General features: G+C 45.6%; 1 protein-coding gene across 5 annotated transcripts in view; it reads left to right on the top strand.

Annotated features, from left to right (window-relative positions):
* The window catches only part of ARHGAP26 (Rho GTPase activating protein 26), a 407,506-nt gene that overhangs the window by 92,189 nt on the left and 296,259 nt on the right, over window positions 1-19,058 (top strand). For all 5 annotated transcript variants that reach the window (XM_084884972.1, XM_084884975.1, XM_084884973.1 and 2 more), the window contains exons 2-4: window positions 9,487-9,582; window positions 11,175-11,236; window positions 15,623-15,694. In XM_084884972.1, the coding sequence (XP_084741098.1) occupies window positions 9,487-9,582; window positions 11,175-11,236; window positions 15,623-15,694 (230 nt within the window). The remainder of the gene's footprint in view (window positions 1-9,486; window positions 9,583-11,174; window positions 11,237-15,622; window positions 15,695-19,058) is intronic.

The following is a 19,058-nucleotide window of genomic DNA, read 5'->3' as shown; positions in this document are numbered from 1 at the left end:
GTGCCGGGGCTGAGTGATTCAGTTTTGGGGCTGGGCTCTTTAGGGTTTGCGTTTTGGTCATAGATCTGATACTGACTAAAGCACTTAACATAATTGTCATTGATTGGCAAATGTTTATTAAGCACCTACTGTGTGACAAACACTTAAGTTAGTCCTTATTTTCTTCATCAAGTGCTATCATGTAAACTCTCAATGTTGTTATGAGGAAAAGTTAAATAGCACTTTGGAAATACAAATATCTTTGTATACATCATTTATACATATTTATATATAGATAGTGATGATGCTACTGATCACTCTTAATTGGACGTGAACTTGGAGTTTTCAGTAGGGAACAGAGTTTCTTTGAATCCCTCATACTCTCCTTGTCTCCTGCTCAACTAGTGGACTGTGTACCCGTGTCCAGATTGAGAGGTGTCATTTGATCATTTCTCAGGGAGCAAGCCCTTGACACGTGGCTGCATGATCCTGCAGTGAAGTAGGATGGGAAGTCAGAGTAGAAGTCCCAAACCGAGTTCAGAGCCAGCTCTTTAGTGAAAAGTTAATCAGCATTCAAGTTGATCTAGTCTCTCCTCTATATAAAAACCCGGTTCCCATTTCCTTAGGGGTGAAATCCTTTTGTGTGGCACTTAAGTCCTACCATAGTTTGATTCTAACCTCTCTTCCCAGTCTTGCCTCCTGTCCATCAAACTTAACTTTCTGCCATTTCTAGGAGGTCCTCTGCTTTGGCATCTCTTTGCTTTCTATTCTTACTTCTAGAATACCTCCCCAGGCCCATCTCCCCTGCCTTGCACCTCCTCCCATTTCTACACATCCAACAAGTTCTGAACTTTTAAGGCTCAGGTCAAATTCCACTTTATTCTTTTTTTTTTTTTCCCCCTGGGAGGCCGCCTCCACTGGCTTCAGCTGGAATAATATCTAGCTTGCACTTCTGTAGTTATTATTATTTTTTTTTCTATTCTCTGATTGCCTTAGCATGCTCTACCTTAATTTATAAATTCACATACATAGATTAGGCCCTTCTAAATCGTATCCTTCTCAAGGATATGCAATATATGCATATTTTTAAAATTTCTTTGAATACATTGATACCAGATTCTCAAATATTTGAGTAAATTAGGCAATATAGTATAGTAGTTAAGACCTTTGGAGTCAGAGGGACCAGGTTTCTTATACTTCCACTCATTATCTATGTGACTGTGACAGGTTCTTTCACCTCTCTGAGTCTGTTTCCTCTTTGGCAAAATGGGAGTAGTAATACATACTCAGTAGATGGTGGTGGAGATGAAATAGTTTAAAATACTTAGTAGGGACATGTTACATAGTAAACACCTGATAAATTAATGCATAATATATTTTGGATATATATTCAGGTGGGTTTGTGTTCCTATATTGTTCTTGAAGGGGTTTTCTATGTAAAATAGAGGCCCAGTGCATGAAATTTGTGCACTGGGGAAGGGGGGGGCCCTCAGCCCAGCCTGTGCCCTCTTGCAGTCTGGGACCCCTCGCTTCTTTTTTCTTTACTTAAAACACACACACACACACACACACACACACACACACACATATATATATATATATATATATATATATATATATATATATATAATTGATTTTTTTACAGAGAGGAAGGGAGAGAGATAGAGAGCTAGAAACATCGATGAGAGACAAACATCGACCAGCCGCCTCCTGCATAGCCCCCACCAGGAATGTGCCCGCAACCAAGGTACATGCCCTTGACTGGAATCAAACCTGGGACCCTTCAGTCCCCAGGCCAATGCTCTATTCACTGAGCCAAACTGGTTTCGGCGATCCCTCGCTTCTTATTGCCTACCTACTCGCTGCTCCTTAGTGCTTGGCTCACTGCTCCTTAGCGCTGCTGCCGAGGCAGGAGAGTCTCCCTCTACTTCCGCTGCACTTGCCATCTGTGAGCTCAGCATCTGGTTGAACGACACTTCCCCTGTGAAAGTATATTGATGACCAGGGGGGCAGCTCCTGCATTGAGTGTCTGCCCCTGATGGTCAGTGCACATCATTGTGACTGGTCATTCAGGTTGTTCTGGTCAGTTAGGCTTTTATTATATAGACTAGAGACCCGGCACACAAAATTCATGTGTGTATGTGTGTGTGTGTGTGTGTGTGTGTGTGTGTGTGTGTCTCAGCCCAGTCTGTACCCTCTCCAATCTGGGACATCCCTCTCACAATCCAGGACTGCTGGCTCCCAACCGCTTGCTCTCCTGCCTGTCTGATTGCCCCCAATCGCTTCTGCCTGCCAGCCCGATCACCCCTAACCATTCCTCTGTCAGTCTGATTGATGCCTAACTGCTCCACTACCAGCCTGATTGCCCTTAACTGCTCTCCCCTGCCAGCCTGGTCTCTCCCAACTGCCCTCTCCTGCTGGCCTGGTCACCCCTAATTGCCCTCCCCTCCTGGCCTGGTTCCCCCAACTGTCCTCCCCTGTAGGCCTGGATACCCCCCAACTGTCCTCTCCTGTAGGCCTGGTCACCCCTAACTTACCCTCCCCTTCTGGCTCGGACACTCCTAACTGCCCTCTCCTGCTGGCTTGGTTCCCTCCAATTGTCCTCCCCTGTAGGCCTGGTTACCCCTAACTGCCCTCCCTTGCCAGCCTGGTCCCGCCCAATTGCCCTTCCCTACAGGCCTGGTTCCTCACAACTGCCCTCCCCTGATCGCCTGATCGCCCACAACTGCCCTGTTCTGCCAGCCATCTTGTGGCGGCCATCTTGTGTCCACATGGGGGTGGACATGTTGTGTGTTGGAGTGATATTACCTCTTTATTATATAGTATAGAATTGGAAACCACTCATCTGGAAAAAGGTGACACACCTTTCTTTGTTCTGTGTGATTTAGCTTTTAAAGTAAACTAAAAAAAATTCATTAGCTGTAGTGCTGTGGTTGAAAAACAATTTCTCTAGTCAGTGCTGGCTGTGGCCTCATTTAGGAAATAACAGTTTTAGGGAAATGGACTCAGAAAAAGCATGCAGATGTAGATTCAGAATGTACACTATATAGCATGCCCTGGTTGATAAGGGAGGTGGGCATAGCATCCTGTGCTGAGAGGAGAGGGTTTCTGAGTCTGCTCCAGCCAGATTTCAAATAATGTGAGACGTGGTGGTGATGACTTCATCCCTCTAGCCAGCCCTTCCTCTCTGTGTCTCAGGATTGAATAGATAAGATAAACAAAGGTCCTCTGAATGTATTTGGGCAATTCTTCCCTCAAGGGCCCCTCCCTGGGTTGTTGATTGAACACCCACTGGAAATTTATCCTCTCCAGTGGATGTCCTTACCAACTGGACAGGTTCTATCCCCAGCACTGCATTTTAGGCTGGCCCTATCATTTCTCCTTGAGTCTTAGTTCACCTCTCTGTCTGATACAGTTGATCACTACCTAGTGGCCACAGGTAAGACCGTGCATCACAGAAACTAAAACACACACACACACACACACACACACACACACACACACAAACACAAACAAACAAACAAACAAACAAACAAAAAAACCTATAGGGGCGTTTTGTTCTATTGTAAGATTTGAACGTGGTGTGTTTCTTGTTTGCTTATATAATGCAGGGGTTCATGCTATAGGGTGGCATTTAACAAAGGAATGTCACTTGCTTTTGTTACAGTTACGCAATGGGACTAGGTTTAAAATGCCATATGCAGACTTGGGAAATGGTGAGTAAGGGGAACGAATGCCTGTTCCCAGACACAGTTCCTGCTAGGATGTGTTCTCAGCTTGCCCAGATACAGGGAAAGAGAAAAGGAGGGTTCTCTGGGAACTCTCCCTTCATCTGGAGACATGCTGGGGCTGAAACGGGATATGTGGTTGTGGCATATAGTTGCCGTTTTTGTTGCTCATTTCTCCTGGTCCCTTGGTGTAGAGAAAGTTTTGCTTTCTGTGCTTGCTGGCAGCTCTCCCTGCATCTCTGTGGGAACCTTCCTCAATAGACAGAGCCAGGGGAGATGATTTTATGTTTAACAGCAAGCACATAACTACCTATACTAGCTCCCACCAGACCTACATAAATTGGAACGTTTCTCCTAATTTACCTAATCTGCTTTTTTTTTTCTTTTCACTTGTCAAGCATAAAATCACCTTTGAAGAGTGTAATGAATTAGTGGAATGCCACCTCCCCCCACTCCCTTTGTTCTTTCGGTGACACCTGTTCTCTGCAGGCCTTGTGCCTGGTTCTGAGAATACACTGGTGAGCATGAAGAGACGTGTTCCTCACTCTTATGGAACTTCCTAGTTGGGGAGATATTAATCAAAGAAATACCCAAACAATATGAAATTGCTGTGAAAAGGAGTTGCATAGGACTCAGGATGTGAAAATAGAATAGGGTTTGGACTGGTTAGAGAAATCAGGGAAGGCTTCTTGGAGAAAGGGACTTTTATGCTGAGGGCTGCAGGTAGGGATAGGGCACATTCCAGGAACTGGCAGAGCCAGGGTTTCTGGAGCTCAGAGAGGGAAGTGGGGGCCTAAACTCTGCAGGGCCTCTCTGGCCTGGGGAGGGACTTTGTTCATTGTTCTTAGAGCTCTGGGAAACCACACAGGGTTTGCTGCTGAGGCTGACATGACCAGGTGGAATCCTGACTGGAGGGACAAAGTGGATGTGGGGAGACCAGAGAGGAGGCAGTTGCGGTATCCAGGCAGGGCTGGGTATTTGGTTTAGGGGTTGCTGACAGGGTTGGAGATGAGTGAGCAGAACTGAGATGCATAGGAGGCAGACTTGGGAAGGACTGTTCTGTGAAGGGCGATAGGTGGGGGTCTGACTCTGACTTGTGTGGCAGGATGCATGATGATGCCCTCCACTGACTGGAGACACAGGAAGAGTCCTTAGTTGGCTACCTTGGGAGAGGGTAGGGGAAGAGAGATAATTTGTTTTTTTAGCATGTTGAGTTTTACCTGGGAATGGGGTTGTGGGGGAAAGCTGTAGTCTCCTGGCGGCTAGTGTCCATCTCTCAGCTCCCACCATGGGAATCTTCTTTCCTCTGGGGAATCTCAGACCCTCCACTTGTAAGTCAGCCTGTATTGCTGGGCCTGGTCAGATCAGTGCACCAGGTTTTGAGGGCCACTTTGTGCAGCCCTGTCCTAGGCACTCACACATTATGCCATGAGACTACTCATGAATCATTGATCACGCAAGATGATGGGGCATAGAGGCTCTGGTACGTGTAATTGGCCTTCAGAGAAGGGAGACATGAGCTTGGGGACTTGAGGATCCTTGTGCTGTAAGCAGCCAAGATGCCATTCTTGTTGCAAGTACTTACCTTGGCAGTTGGTCTTTATTAACTAATTAGTTTCTGAGACCAGGGAGATGTGACAGAATAGCAAATATTTTTAAGGGTAGTTGTAGACAATTTTGGTAACTTTGGAGGTCAGGGAAAGGTATTAGATACAATGAAAATAAATATAGTTGAAAGGCTACCTAGACTCCGTCATTATGTGGGTGTCCATATGCATGTATTATATGTTTGTGTGTATGTTAAGTTGTGCAAAAACAGGAAATGGCCCAACTTGTATTATTGGTAAAACTTGTGTAAATTAAGAACAAAAAGGGAATGGCTTGACTTGCAGTTCAATAGTACAACTTGTATAAAATTAAGGTAGATTCTAACTTTAAAAAAATTGTGATAAACCTTGTCTTTCTGTAAAAAAAGAAAAAAAGAAAAAAGAAAGATTATTCTTGGCTTAAATTCTCTTAAGCTCTGTGCAGATGAGTGTCTGCTGTGGGAGGGCATGGTGCCTCCAGGAAGGGAGGGGTGCTCTCCTCTGGTCCCCTGGGGAGCAGACAGCTTTGGGAGCAGCCTCCTAAGGCCAGGCTTTTAGCTGCTTCCATATCCTTACCCACCTGGTCTCCTCACTCAGAGGCAGAGACTACTTACTCTGTAAAGCAGATACTTGTCCTCCCCGGAGGCTGCCAGACGTGTCTTCTCTCACTCTGGCCAGCATTCTGCCTTCTAGCAACAGTAAATATTATCACTCTGCTTGGCTCTTAGCTATGTCCTGCACTGCCTGAACACCAAACAGTGGGGTTATATGAGCAGGGTGCCACGACACTTGGCATGCATCCAGCACCAGCACCAGCCTCCCCCTCTACCCTCCTCTTACTGGAATGAACATGCTGGATTCCCGTGTGCATCAGAGGGAAGGCTTCAGAAATAGGTCTCTGTGCAGCTGCATATCCAAGGTGATCACTCAATAGGATGCTGTTTGTGTTGAAGTAGACAAGAAGCACTGCCTTTTTAATTCCCTCTTCATTGTCCCAAGTAACAGAGAATTTATCTTTTAAATTCTAAAAAAAACACAGCAACTTGAACTTTTAAAATGATTTTAGAGTGAGAGAAAGAAAGGGGGAGAAGAAAGAGAGAGAGAGAGAGAGAGAGAGAGAGAGAGAGAGAGAGAGAGAGAGAGAGAGAGATGGAGCGATTTGTTATTCCACGTATTTATGCATTCATTGGTTGCTTCTTTTATGTGCCCTGACCAGGGATCAAACCTGCAACTTTGGTGTATAATTACAGGTAGTGATGATTACCTTCCCTGGATCCTGTTATTGTGGGATTTATATATCAGGGAAGAAAAGCCCAGCTTTGCCTAGAACTCAAGCTTACAGAACAGAGTGCTTATACTAGTACAATGTGTCTCACTGGATCTCCTGGCAGCCGGTGGGTAAGGTAGGGCTGACAACTGTCAGATGAAATGATTGAGACTTTATGAGTAATCCTGGGTTAGTTACATATCTGGTACATGATGTAGTTGAAACTTGAACTCAGGAGACAGTGGAGGTTGGGGTGAGGGCTAGGGGTTGGGGAAGGGATTGTTCGGCATATAATCAGAACCCCGTGATGTGCAAGTAGAGAAGGGAGGTCCTTCAAAGCAATGAGATGCTGTCCCAGAGTCAGGGGAGCAGATGCCAAACAAGCAAAACAACAGGTGCCCACTGCACCTTTAAAAAATATTTCTCTCCGAAGCGTGAGTCATTCAAGCCCATGGTGAGTTCCCTTTCAGTTTCCAATAATTGGGATTCTCATTCTACCCAGCTGTCCTCACTGGCCTACAGCCCAGTATTGACTCCATACTCATTACCTAATCTTCCATCAGGGGGACCGGCCTCGTTATCAGCTTTGTGGGGCCCACCTTGCTTCTCAGGTTTGTGCTGTGGCGCGGTGTGCTGTGTGCCCCGGACAATGAAATCAAGGTTACCTTCTGGTCATAAGCTAACAGGCCCTGCTCCTGGCCCTCCTGAGAAAGGCCCCACAAAGGCCCCGTTGTGCAGAACCAGCCACTCCTTGATCCTCATTGGCAGCTGCCCCTGGCAGCCCTGCTCTTCAGGTGCGTGCTGGGAGCTTTCCCCAGCGTGGCTTGCATTTCGCCTTTTTTCCACTTTGATGAGAAGATTGTCCAGCTTGAGTCTTTCTTGCCCTACTGGTGGGAGGCGCAGGAGGATTTTTAGTGTGTGTTCTGATCCGGAGGGCCTTGTCTTCCACTCTGAAAGGTTATAGTTCCCTTTTCTCATCTTGCCTGTCTGCGGCCCACTCTGTCCTTCTTCGCACAGGGTTCTGACTTTCAGCTAGTCTTCCTTGCCAGGGAGTGATTTATGTTCTCGGAGATCTCCTCAGCCTGGGTTGGCCAGTTTTAAGAGATGCCTGACTCTCCTGCCAGCATCTTTAGACTTTTTTGCCAAAGGACCATTCCATTAAAGTGACTGAACCAAGGAGAGATGGGAGACTGTTGGCTGTTATCTACCTGTTCTCCTTCTCCACTCCGAGTGCCTTCCTCGCTGTATAGAGCAGAGGACCTTGCACGAGCCACAGCGAGCTTGGGACCTGTGCCATCTGAGCCGCTGAGAGGGCACTCTCGGAGCAGGAGCTGCTGGTGTCCAATGTGGTACCCAAGCCGCACACCCGAGAGTGGGCTGGCCCAGCCTGGCTCTTCCACTGGTAGCCATTGCTTGGAATGAGCACTTAGATTGACGAACTGAATGTTGGGGGTTGGATTTGTATAGAGCCCCTCCATCCCCCCCCCCCCCCCCCATATTAAACAGCACAACCAGAGCACTGCCAGGTATGTTGGAGAGGAAACAAACAAGCAAAATCAAAAGATGGGAAAAAACCTAACCACCAACCTCAAGGGCCAAATCTGGGAACTAAAAAAGAGAAGTGCTGAGGAATATGGGTGCTTTTATTTCAGTGGGTTTTGTTGATCTGTGAAGCTAGAATTCCCCACCCCCAATCCCAATATCTTATTAAAGCCAGGCCTTGCCGCCAGTTATGCCTCATATTTCCCTCCTCTGGGAATTTGAACATAATGCCATTTCCCCTTCAATGAGGGGAACATGGACCAGGGTAATTTGAGTGATTAGCCTAATCTGCAGGAAGGCTGCACATGGAATTAAGTTAAGCACATTTGTACTGAGCAGCCGTGTCTGTCAGGCCACTGTAAGGTACCTTGGTGGTTTTATGCCATTAGCAGAAGTTGAGGGTTCATAGAAGGATCATTGGCTTTTATTACTGACTTAAATGAAAGCTTATTGTTTACATTTGACAAGGGCCTCTGAGAGCTTTCTTTATAGATACCACGTGTGGGGTTATACTATGTGTGGGGTTACTCCAACCCCAAACATTGCCAGGGCTTTGTTCTCATGGTAGTAGGCGGGGCGTGGTGACCCAGGGAAATGGTTCCGCAGATGTTTGTCAGGCTGGCCGTCCCCTCTGCTCCTCAAGCGGGCGGGCTCTGAGAACTCAGGCCTCACGTGTACTTGAATTGGAAGAGGAAGTCCAGGTCCTCCTGTGCCATGGAAACAGGGCAGTTCTCAGCACTCTGTCCCAGCAGTTTGTGGTATAAGCTGGACTGGGGCAGTGGTCAGCAAACTCATAAGTCAACAGAGCCAAATATCAACAGTACAATGATTGAAATTTCTTTTGCGAGCCAATTTTTTTTAAGCTTAAACTTCTTCTAACGCCACTTCTTCAAAATAGACTTGCCCAGGCCATGGTATTTTGTGTCTCATGTGGCTTGCGAGCCATAGTTTGCCAACCATGGGACGAGGCGAAGGTGTTGTTGCGTCTGGCATGGGGTAGCTTTACTGACCACGTGGAGGTTCAGTGACTGAGCTGACCTGCAGGGCTGTAGATGCTAAAGCCGCACCTCCTCCCAGACCTCCTAGGCAAGTGGATTTTCCCGTGTCAAATGGAGAAGGATGACTTGCTGTATAGCTGGAGGAATTAGGGATAGGGCCAGAATTGTTAAAGCAAATGCAGCAAACATACTAACTTCTAAAGCAAATCAGCATGTCATGTTATAAACAAATGTTTACTGTTTTGAATTTATGTTCTTTTGTGCTTTGAAACGGATTCGGGAAGATATCTGCTAGTTGCTACAGTACTGGAAGGACTAAAAAGTGCAGCAAATAAGAAAGCCAGTTCATGTCAGTAATTTACATTTCTTACTCTTTTTCTTACTAGATTTGTCTTCAGCGAAGAGGAAATTTGCAGATTCCTTAAATGAATTTAAGTTTCAGTGCATAGGAGATGCAGAAACAGATGATGAAATGTGTATAGGTAAGTCATAACTGTGCTGTTTATCACAACTTTCATTGTACTTGCTGAGCCTTTTTCCTGGGATAAGAATCTAAGTGTCATAAATTACAATTACAGTGGAGGGGGTAGAGTTGAGTGAACATCAGGAATTGGGGCTATTCTGGGCTTCTCGGAGCTCTGGGATTGCCTCTCTCACCCTCTGCCTGCAGGAGAAAGCTCGAAGGTTTGTAGTGGGGCTTTCCTCTCCCCTCCCTTTAGTGTTCAGCTCTGGCTGCTCTTGTGCCATTCTTCTCCACAGCCACAGTGCTAACAACTTTGAGCAAAAGCAGAACACAGGTGGATGAGGGAAGAATTAGATCAGAGGTTTCAAATGCTAGCTCATGGGTTGAGATCAGAATGCTGCCATATTTTCTTTGGCACTCATTTATTTAATTGAATTACCATATAGATTGAATTTATCCTGAAGTTTCCGTTCCCTAGCTTCTTTGAACATTGGAGAATCTGATCATCTGGCCCCACATTCTGCCTGGCTACAGTCGGCTGGAGCTATATAACTGCTGTTGTATTCAAATGGGGAGAGGCGCTCAGTGTGTAGTTCGCAATGCTCCCCACCTCTCTCTTATGTTTCTTTAACAAGAGGCTGATGGTGGGGTTACCATGTATCACCTCATTGTGCTGCTTCACTCTTCACCATCACCTGTCTGCCTTTTGTAGGCAACACCGGGCACTGAGGATTTGCAATGCTGGGACACCTTTCTTTGCCAGGGCCTAGTCATTGCACTTTATTATTCTTGCATTTGCATCTTGGTTGACTCCATGAAGTGAGCAAGAATTGAGAATGTTATATTGAATCAATTAAGTCATCAAATGCTGATTGAGTTCCTGTTGCCTTGCCATGCACCAGGATCTGGGGATGAGCACAGACAGTTGGGAAACATCTGAGAGCCGTGAAAATCTATCATTGTTGTAAATCCTGAATACTTGGATGCTTTCCCCAACATTATACAGATGTTCCACATATCCTCAGGGCTATTGCACTTCATGCCTGTTGCCTTTGGGAGTAATTGTAGCACAAGAGATTCTCCCCATCTGACCAGCATGTTGCAAGCTGTATTGCATTTATAAGTGGCTTGAGGATGCAGGAGGAACCCAAGGAGAAGCCAGGGATGTGGCTTCCAGTGGCAGCAGCACTGTTTGTTTAGTTCTAGTGCCAAAGAAAAGGTTGTGTTCTGACGCAGGCCCACAACAAAGGTTGAGGAGGTCGAATCCTGGGCAGGAAATCCTTGGACTTTTAAGCGGAACTCTGCCCCTTCTTGCCTGGGGTCTGGGATCCAGCCAGCATCTCATCAGTCCTGGGTATTCTCAGGAACTGGCCAGTCTTTTCCTTGAAGGAAATCCTTCCCTAGCTGAAGTGCCAGGTGGCATTAACATGCATTTCTGGGGCATCCTTAATGGTTAATGATTAAAAGATAAGGGGAGCCTTGGGAAACAATTGATTTTAGGCTTCTGCTTGTGCCAAGGGACTTCAGTCCATAACATGATAGGTGTATCTGGAAAGGCTCCCGAAGGTCCATTAGTCAACTTCCATCTCATGGCCCCTTTCTCTTTTCCAGCAAGGTCTTTGCAGGAGTTTGCCAGTGTTCTCAGGAATCTTGAAGATGAACGGATACGGATGGTGAGTATTGCTGGGCTACTCTTGGTTCTAGATAGTGTGGTGACATGTAGGAAGCATAGAATTTGTTATCAGAAGAACTGGGTTTGGGTTAAGGCTCTGCTACTTCTGTGCCTTGAGCTCTTGGGAAAGCCTTCTCATCTTTGCAGGATTTGAAGCCTTCTGTAAAAGATAGGATATATATACTTGGATAACTTGAGAATGACTTCCTTGCCCTTCTAAAAATTCACTGTAATGTGTATATATAAGGTATATGACTTCCAGGTATATCTTTACAATGACTTAACTCTTTGGGGACTTGGATTTTTCTAATGGCAGAATGGGAACCCACTCTCCAAATCCCCATACCCCCTTATTAAATTTATCCAAGAGGTCTTGGAGGGCAGGGTCACTCCTTTACTTCTAATTCTGGAGCTCCTAACACAGTGCCTGTCATGTAGAAGGCACCTAGTAAACGGGAACTTAGAAGTAATGGTAGCTCTAAAAAGTTCTTCAAAGAGAGGCACTGTGAAGTTCAAGGACCAAAGGCTGACCTTCAGGCTCTTAAGAGATCTCTTTAGCATTAGAATTTATTCTGATGTGGTTCAGCATTAATAGGTTGAGGGATTCCATATCCACAGGGTATCATATCCCTAAGATATCAGATCTGAGGCCTGGTTTGAAACCCTTGTGGGCTGCATGCTGATTTGTCCTCAGGAGGGCTTCTCTCTGGAAAGTAGTGCTCCAGAGGCCTGCGGAAGAGTCTACTAATGAACATTTTCCTTCTCTTCCCATGCTAATAACTGAAATAGTTTGACACTAAATTTCCTGTCTTGGTCAGCTTGGGCTGCCAAAATACCATAGACTGGGTTGCTTAAACAGCAAAGATTTATTTCTCACAGTTCTGGAGAATGGGAAATCCAAGATCAAGGGGCTGACTGATGTGGTTCTGGGTGAGGGCTCTCTTCCTGGCTTGCAGATGGCAGCCTTTCTATTGTTTCCTCACTGGGCAGAGAAAGGGTGGGGATGCTCTCTGGTCTCTTTTTATAAGGGCACTAATCCCATCAGAGGGACTCCACCCTCAAGACCTAGTTATCTTCCAAGAGGCCCCATATTCAAGTGCTATCACATAGTGGGTATTAAAAGATAAACTAAAGCATATTAAATTTTTAAGAGCTTATGTGAGCAAAAATCAATTCAAATTGGATAGCACCAGCCTGGAAGTAGTGGGAGTGCTCTAGCTACAGGAGCCTGGGGAAAGAGTTTATAAAGAAATGCAGAAACAAAGAAATTATTTAATTGGCTATCGCTTAAATGGTTGCCTTATTTAGGCAAGTCTGGTTATTTGTGATTACTTATTCTTAGGCTTTGATTTCTTAACCTTGAGGTATTCACAGGCTTAGGTTTTGGGTTGCTGATGTAGGCCACTAAGCATTAGAGCCACATTGGTCCAATGGCCACTTGTTTAATTAATTTGCCGGGGTAAGGGCTTCAATACATGAATTGGGGTGAGGATGGAACAGGAATGCAAGTTAGTCCTTAGCACCCACCAAGACATTATGTAGCCATATGTTTTCCATTTCAGTCCTCATGATGACTCTGGGAGGTGGTGCCTGTGTCCTTATTGTCTGGATGAAGGTGTTGAGGTTTACAGAGGTTATGCAACATGCCCAGGGTCACACAGTGGCGTGGTCCAGATTCAAACTCAAGCATGTGTTAGGCCAAAGAATGTGGGAGTTTCTTGAAAACTCCAAACAGAGCAGAAGCCTCTCTCACCTTCTGCCCTGCTGTTCTGACACTGTTTTCCTTGAGTGCTCATTGCTGGGCGCCTGAGCCAGAATCAGGTGGGGGTGGCAGCAGCAGCAGGGTTGCTGGTGGGTGGAGGCCAGGAAAGCTGTGTTTGTGCACGTGCTAGTGTCTGAGAAAGGGAAATGATTCTTTGGAGTCTGATTCTTGGCCGAGCCAGTATTTGGGAGTGGGTGGTGTGGTGAGCAAATCATGATAATACCCCACAGATTGCCATGGCCTGCAGCAAGGGAACAATGACTGGATTATTATATTTTTCAGCTTGCCTCTGCACTTTTATTATTTATGTCAGTGAGTTGAGTTTCTACTGTCTGCATCTGAGTCTTTGGCCATCGCAAGCCCCTTCCCTACCTACTCGCCCTATGACAATCTCATCACCAATTCAGCTCAGCTTAGCAAAGTTGCATCTTCTTTGGAAAGCCTTCCCTAATGTTCTGGGATATTTGTATTTTCTTAATATCTACTTCATGCCTCTAATTCTGCATTCAGCACATTTTTTCTGATGATTGCTTGTGTCCCATAGTAAATAGGAGTCCTTGAAGGGCAGAGAGTGGGCTACTGTGTTCCTGCTATTAATACAGTGCGTGGAACTGAGTGAAAATTACACAATCATAGAATCATAGACCCAGGTGAACCTTATTTTTCACCTCTGCAGTCCCTCATTGGACAGGTTAGAAAGTTGAGGTCTTACGAAGGCCCAGTGGAAGGACCAGGGCAAGGACTTGGGCATCCTGAGTCCCAGGTGATCAGCTACTGCTTTTCTATATTTAGCATTTACTTAGGGCTGGATTGTCAATCATGGATGCCCTTTCGAACAACTTGAGTTTAAGCCATACTGATGCCTGGGATGAAGTATAGAATTTTGATTTAATTGTTTTGGAGTGTGGCCTGGACGTAGAAATATTTAAAAGCTCCCCAGGTGAACCTAATATGCAATTGAAGCTGAGAACCCCTGACTTAGGGGCTCAGACACCATTGTGGGCTTTAGGGACTTATACTTGATTTGTGGAAAAGACTTAAACTGGTGAGCCAACTACAATAAATCACATCAAATAACAATAAAAATCAAACAAGTTAAATGACACAAAAATTCTAGCATTGCTCTCTACTAAAACAAGTGGCCTCAAAATTGAGAAAAAGGCAAATGGCAATAAATTTGGAGATCTGCCACCTTCTATCCTTCACTTTGTCCAGTTAGGTCTCTCTGTGTCCATGTGTGCTTCTGGTATGTGCTCTGTTGGTTTCATTGCAATGGATATGCATGTGATTTAGAAAAATAAAGCTTTGTTCCAATGAGATTCTTGAAATAATTAGTTGAGCAACGAATAAGCAGTGAATGACTTAAGAGGAAAAATTATGAAATATTGTACTGATTTAGAAAAGACCATGGAATCTTAGAGCTGGAACAATCAAGCCCAATTATTTGTAGGCGAGGAAATTGGAGCCCAAAGAGGTTAAATGTTTTGTCCATGGTCATGTAGTTGGCAGCCAACCAAGAAATCATTAATTCATTCATTGAGCCATTGAAACATATTTGAGTGTTCCTTTGTTTTAGGATTCTTCTGTGTTTTGGGGATGGTGGTGGATAAGTGAGCATTTACATGAGGGTGTGTATGTATATGCATACGTGCGTTTCTCTCTCTCTGTGTGTGTGTGTGTGTGTGTGTGTGTGTGTGTGTGTATGTGTGTTGTGTAGTGGTGAACAGAAAACTTTAGCTGGCTTTTGCCTTCTGAAGAAAACCGTTGGTGGGCAGTTTCTTTGGATTCTGTTGGTGGTCATGGAAAGTCTCCCTAATGAGGTGACCTTGGGACTGAAACTTGAATTGCAGTACTTGAAACTGACAGCATGTCAAGTCAAAGTCTAGTCATCAGTTCAAAACATGGAGTTATTCCCAGGCAGGATTAAAATTGATTGTCCTCATGGGGATTTAAGGATAGAGCATCTGAGTTAAGAGCAAAATGCAAAGAGCTAGAAGTGGGACAGGGGTTTGCTACATTTGAGGTACCTTCCGGTGATGGTATAGTTGGAGTGCAGGACCTGAGGAGGTGAGGCTGTGAGATGAAATTGAGAGGCAGCCAGGGGCCAGCAGACACTACAAGCATTCTGATCATAGTCCAGTGGTGGTATAGGTCTATGCAAAGTCCAGCTGGCAGGGTTTTATGCCACCAGATATCAGGTGCCCTATTTGTTTATAATCCAGACTCAATGTTGATCTGCTTTAAATATATCTGCTTAAATATAACTTGGGTGAATAAGCATTTCCAAGATGTCATTGGAAGCTTGAAATTTAGATCCTACCGTGTCACTAGTTTCCCTCCACCTTCAATTGGTTGCTTACATTTTTATAGGTCCTAATTTTTCTTTCTAAACAATCCATTTTAATCCTGCCTGGGAATAACACCATGTTTTGAACTGATGACTAGACTTTGACTTGACATTCTGTCAGTTTCAAGTATTGTGAACAGTTACCACGTGCATGGTGTTGCTCACCCAAATTTTAGGTGGAGACATGGGAGGCATTTTGTGCCAGAACTGCTCTGATTCTTTACTGATTATGCTCTTGTGTCCCCTCCCACACCCTCACTCCCCTCTGTCCTCATCAGATTGAGAATGCCAGTGACGTGCTCATTACACCCTTGGAGAAGTTTCGGAAGGAGCAGATTGGGGCTGCCAAGGTGAGAAATTTCCAATTCTCCTTGGATTTTAGGGCAGGAGGTCTGGGAAAACACACCTTCTTCAGAAAATCTTGGGCAGATAAGCCTGGAACCTAGTTCTTCACAAGCGTCTGAAGACAGCCTGTGTGCTCATCCCCAGAGCAGTCATTCTAGTATTTTATTATCTAATCACCCTGCACTAGTTCATAAATTGTCCAAAGGTAGAAACCATGCCTCCTCTGTGTTAGCAGCTTGATACCGAGTGCTTGGACAGCGGAGGATTGTATTTATTGTGAGGTCCAGGACTCAGAGCCTGGAACATGGGTGACAGATTGGGCCTTGTGGTTGTGGCACGCTGCTCTTCGCTTACTTTTGCTGTGTGTGCAAGTGAGTTCTCTCCCTAGACCTTAAAAAATTTCAAGAGAAACTGAAAAGTCAGAGTTTTATATGAAATAGCCTGGTTTCCAAAAAAAATGTTGGCAAATAATTAAAAATATATATTACACATTGTGCAGGTCAAAAAGTGGGATTGCTATAGCTCAGAGGCCACCATTTGTTGTCACTGGCTCGGTGGGACTGTAGCCCACACTTGGCTGACTCTGTTGCGTTACTGAAAGACTGCAAAGGGAGCCTTGTTCATTTTTAAGAGGTGGATTCTCCCAGGTTCCCCGCCCTGTGAGAAATCACTAGAAGCCATAGCTAGTTTGACCTTCAATAGAGTGGTAGAGACCACCTGCAGGGAAGATGTTTTCATTGGAATCAATGAAAGTAGGAAGATTTTCCGATTCTTGCTTTTCCAAACTGTGTCCTTTAGCCGCAGTCCCTTGCGCCACCTGCAGGGTGTTTTGGGCAGTGTCGCACTCTGACCTGTTTTATGGATGTGACTCAGTTGTCAAATGGTCTTGAGAGGTGCCTGTAGGTGGGAAATAGCTGAAATGTAAGAAGTGGGGTCTTCTCCCCTTTTCCCCAACCTCAAAGTGCATCTGCTTCCTAAAAATGAATATATCAAGGCCTGAGATGATGCTCAGTTCGGTCATTCCTTGAAGGAGGAACCATGGCAAATATTTTTCTCCCAATTCTACAGCAATTTTCTACCAACTTTACAGTTTACATTTATGAATAAATTGGAGGTTATTGGTTTTGTATCAGAGATTAAGGAATGTCTAACTTAAAGGGGATGTCTGTTTCATTAGGATTTTGTCCAAGACATTGAGCAAACCCAGTGTTCCTGGGGAGTGTTCCTCCTATGTCCTCGCTGACGCAGGCCCAGTGAGCAACTTCTCTTTAGTGTCTTTGGGGCCTGTGCCTCCCACTCCTGAAAACACGTGGCAGCGGCTCCGGAGGCTCTGAAGAGCTTTGCGGCGGAGGCAGAGCGGACCTGTGCACTGAGTCATCTTTCCAATAGTCACTTCTCGCTCTGAGCACAGAAGCCTCTCACTCTGGCCTCTCCCCCCTCGGCGCTGGTTTGCACGGGGGAGGAGCGGAAGCCTGTGTGGAGCTCCCCTTGGGTTAATGGCATTGCTCAGAATGACAGCATCAGGTACTTTTCCAGGTTGGGTGGTGAGGGCGGGGGCTTTAATGGTGAGAAATACGAGAATTAAAGATTTTAAGAAAAATGGGTGCTCACCAGAACACGTTTCTGTGCATACACATTCTATTCTCTCATTCCTGATGAAGAATAATGTGATGATGTTGAGGATGATTGCTCATCGCTCCTCCTGTGTCATTTCTTTCTTTCAGTATGCCTGTTCCTCTCAACCCCTCCATGCATTTCAGAGACAGCGAAGAAACAACAAACCCTGTACCAGGCGATCTAGGGAGCAGGTTTAAGAACAGTTAAGATCTAGCGAAGGCTGTTTAGTGGCTAAGTTCAAGTTTCTGAACTCTGCCTGTGTGATGTTAAAACTACCCCTCCTCCTCTTGTCCCCTCTGGTGCTGCTTCTGTTGCTGTAACAAGCTGTTGCTACTTGCAAGACATTGCAGTTAGAGTGTGGGGTGCGAAGGCTGCTAGGGAGGTGGGCTCCTGGGCTTTCTTGTGCCAGTGTGGCTTCTCAGGTAGGTGTCACCTTGCAGCTCGGTGTGACCATGGCCCTACGACATTTAGAGATCTGAGTTTGGGGGAGCTTATTTTCCCTGCAGCCCTAGCTTGCTCGCCAGTGAAAGTAGCATAGACATAGGTGAGCAGTGGTTAGGTGTGGACACTCGAGCTAGGTTGCTTGAGTCCAACTCTCATCCTGCCATTTGTATGTAAACTTGAGGAGGTTACTGCTCCATGCCCATGTCTTGAGCTATTACAATAGTACTTACCTCACAGAGTTATTACAAGGGAGAAAAGTGGGAACTCATATAAAGTGCTTAGAACAGGGTCTGTCACATAGTTATTGATGTTAGTTATTATATTTCATATACACAGTTGATTCATTAAAGAAATGAGAGAAAGCCTGCCCTGTGCCTGGCCCTGCGCTATACACTGGCGTCTGGTAGAGAAGAAGCACAGGCATGGTTCTGTGCTTGTGGTGTGCCTGGGGAGAAGGACACCAGGCACAGAGATATGAGTAAGCAGCCTCCAAGTGTGCTATGAAGGGTTACCATCCTGGGACATGGAAAGCAGATAGCGTTCCCCATAAGAAGGAGATAGGTTTAGATGCTGGACCTCACCATTGCCATCACCGCCCCTGCAGCATCTTTGTCAGCATCACTGACATTTAGTACTCACTTTGCATGTGCCTGGTACCCTGCTAAGCATTGTACAGGGTTTATCTCATTTAGTCCTAACAGTCCGATGAGGAGGTGGGTGTCCTTATCCATATTTTATTGGCCAGTTTTTGAACTGAACAAGGAACTTGAGGAATTAGCTCATGTAGTCACCCTCAGTGTACAGATAATATCTAGTATACTACGTCCTGCGGAGGGGCAGTGGTTTGTGGCAGTGGTTTGTTTAGAGTCCGTTCATACAGAGCTGGGACTGTAGGATCCTACTCTGTCCTTCATCCCCTTAGCCACTGCCGTGGATGCCCTGGAAGGTGAACGCCGTCTTGTCCCTGAGTAACTGAGTAATACCACTCTCCCATCTTAAGAGCATTACGTAAATCTTAGTGTTAATTTCCCCAGAGGTCTTGTTGTTGTGGCTTGGACAGCACCGTGTCTCTTTCTCTTTCGCTTTGGCTGTCCTCTTGAACATGGAATGTGGAGGCTCAGGTTGCCAGAAAGTCACGGGATTCCAGTGACTCATGTTCCCAGCCTTTTCTCACCTCTGGTTACTGCACTATCCTGGCACAGGGTTCTCCCGTCTGGGAGATCTGGCAGGGCTGGTGGAGTGGCTAAGTGGGCATTAACCGGGACAGGGAGCTGCAGCTCAGAGTCCCTGGTTTCTAAGGAGAAGAGT

This window comes from Pipistrellus hanaki (assembly GCF_964339955.1).
Source record: "Pipistrellus hanaki genome assembly, chromosome: 5".
NCBI lineage: Eukaryota > Metazoa > Chordata > Mammalia > Chiroptera > Vespertilionidae > Pipistrellus > Pipistrellus hanaki.
Note: the sequence above shows the minus strand (reverse complement) of the source record. Positions and strands in the feature narration are given on the sequence as shown.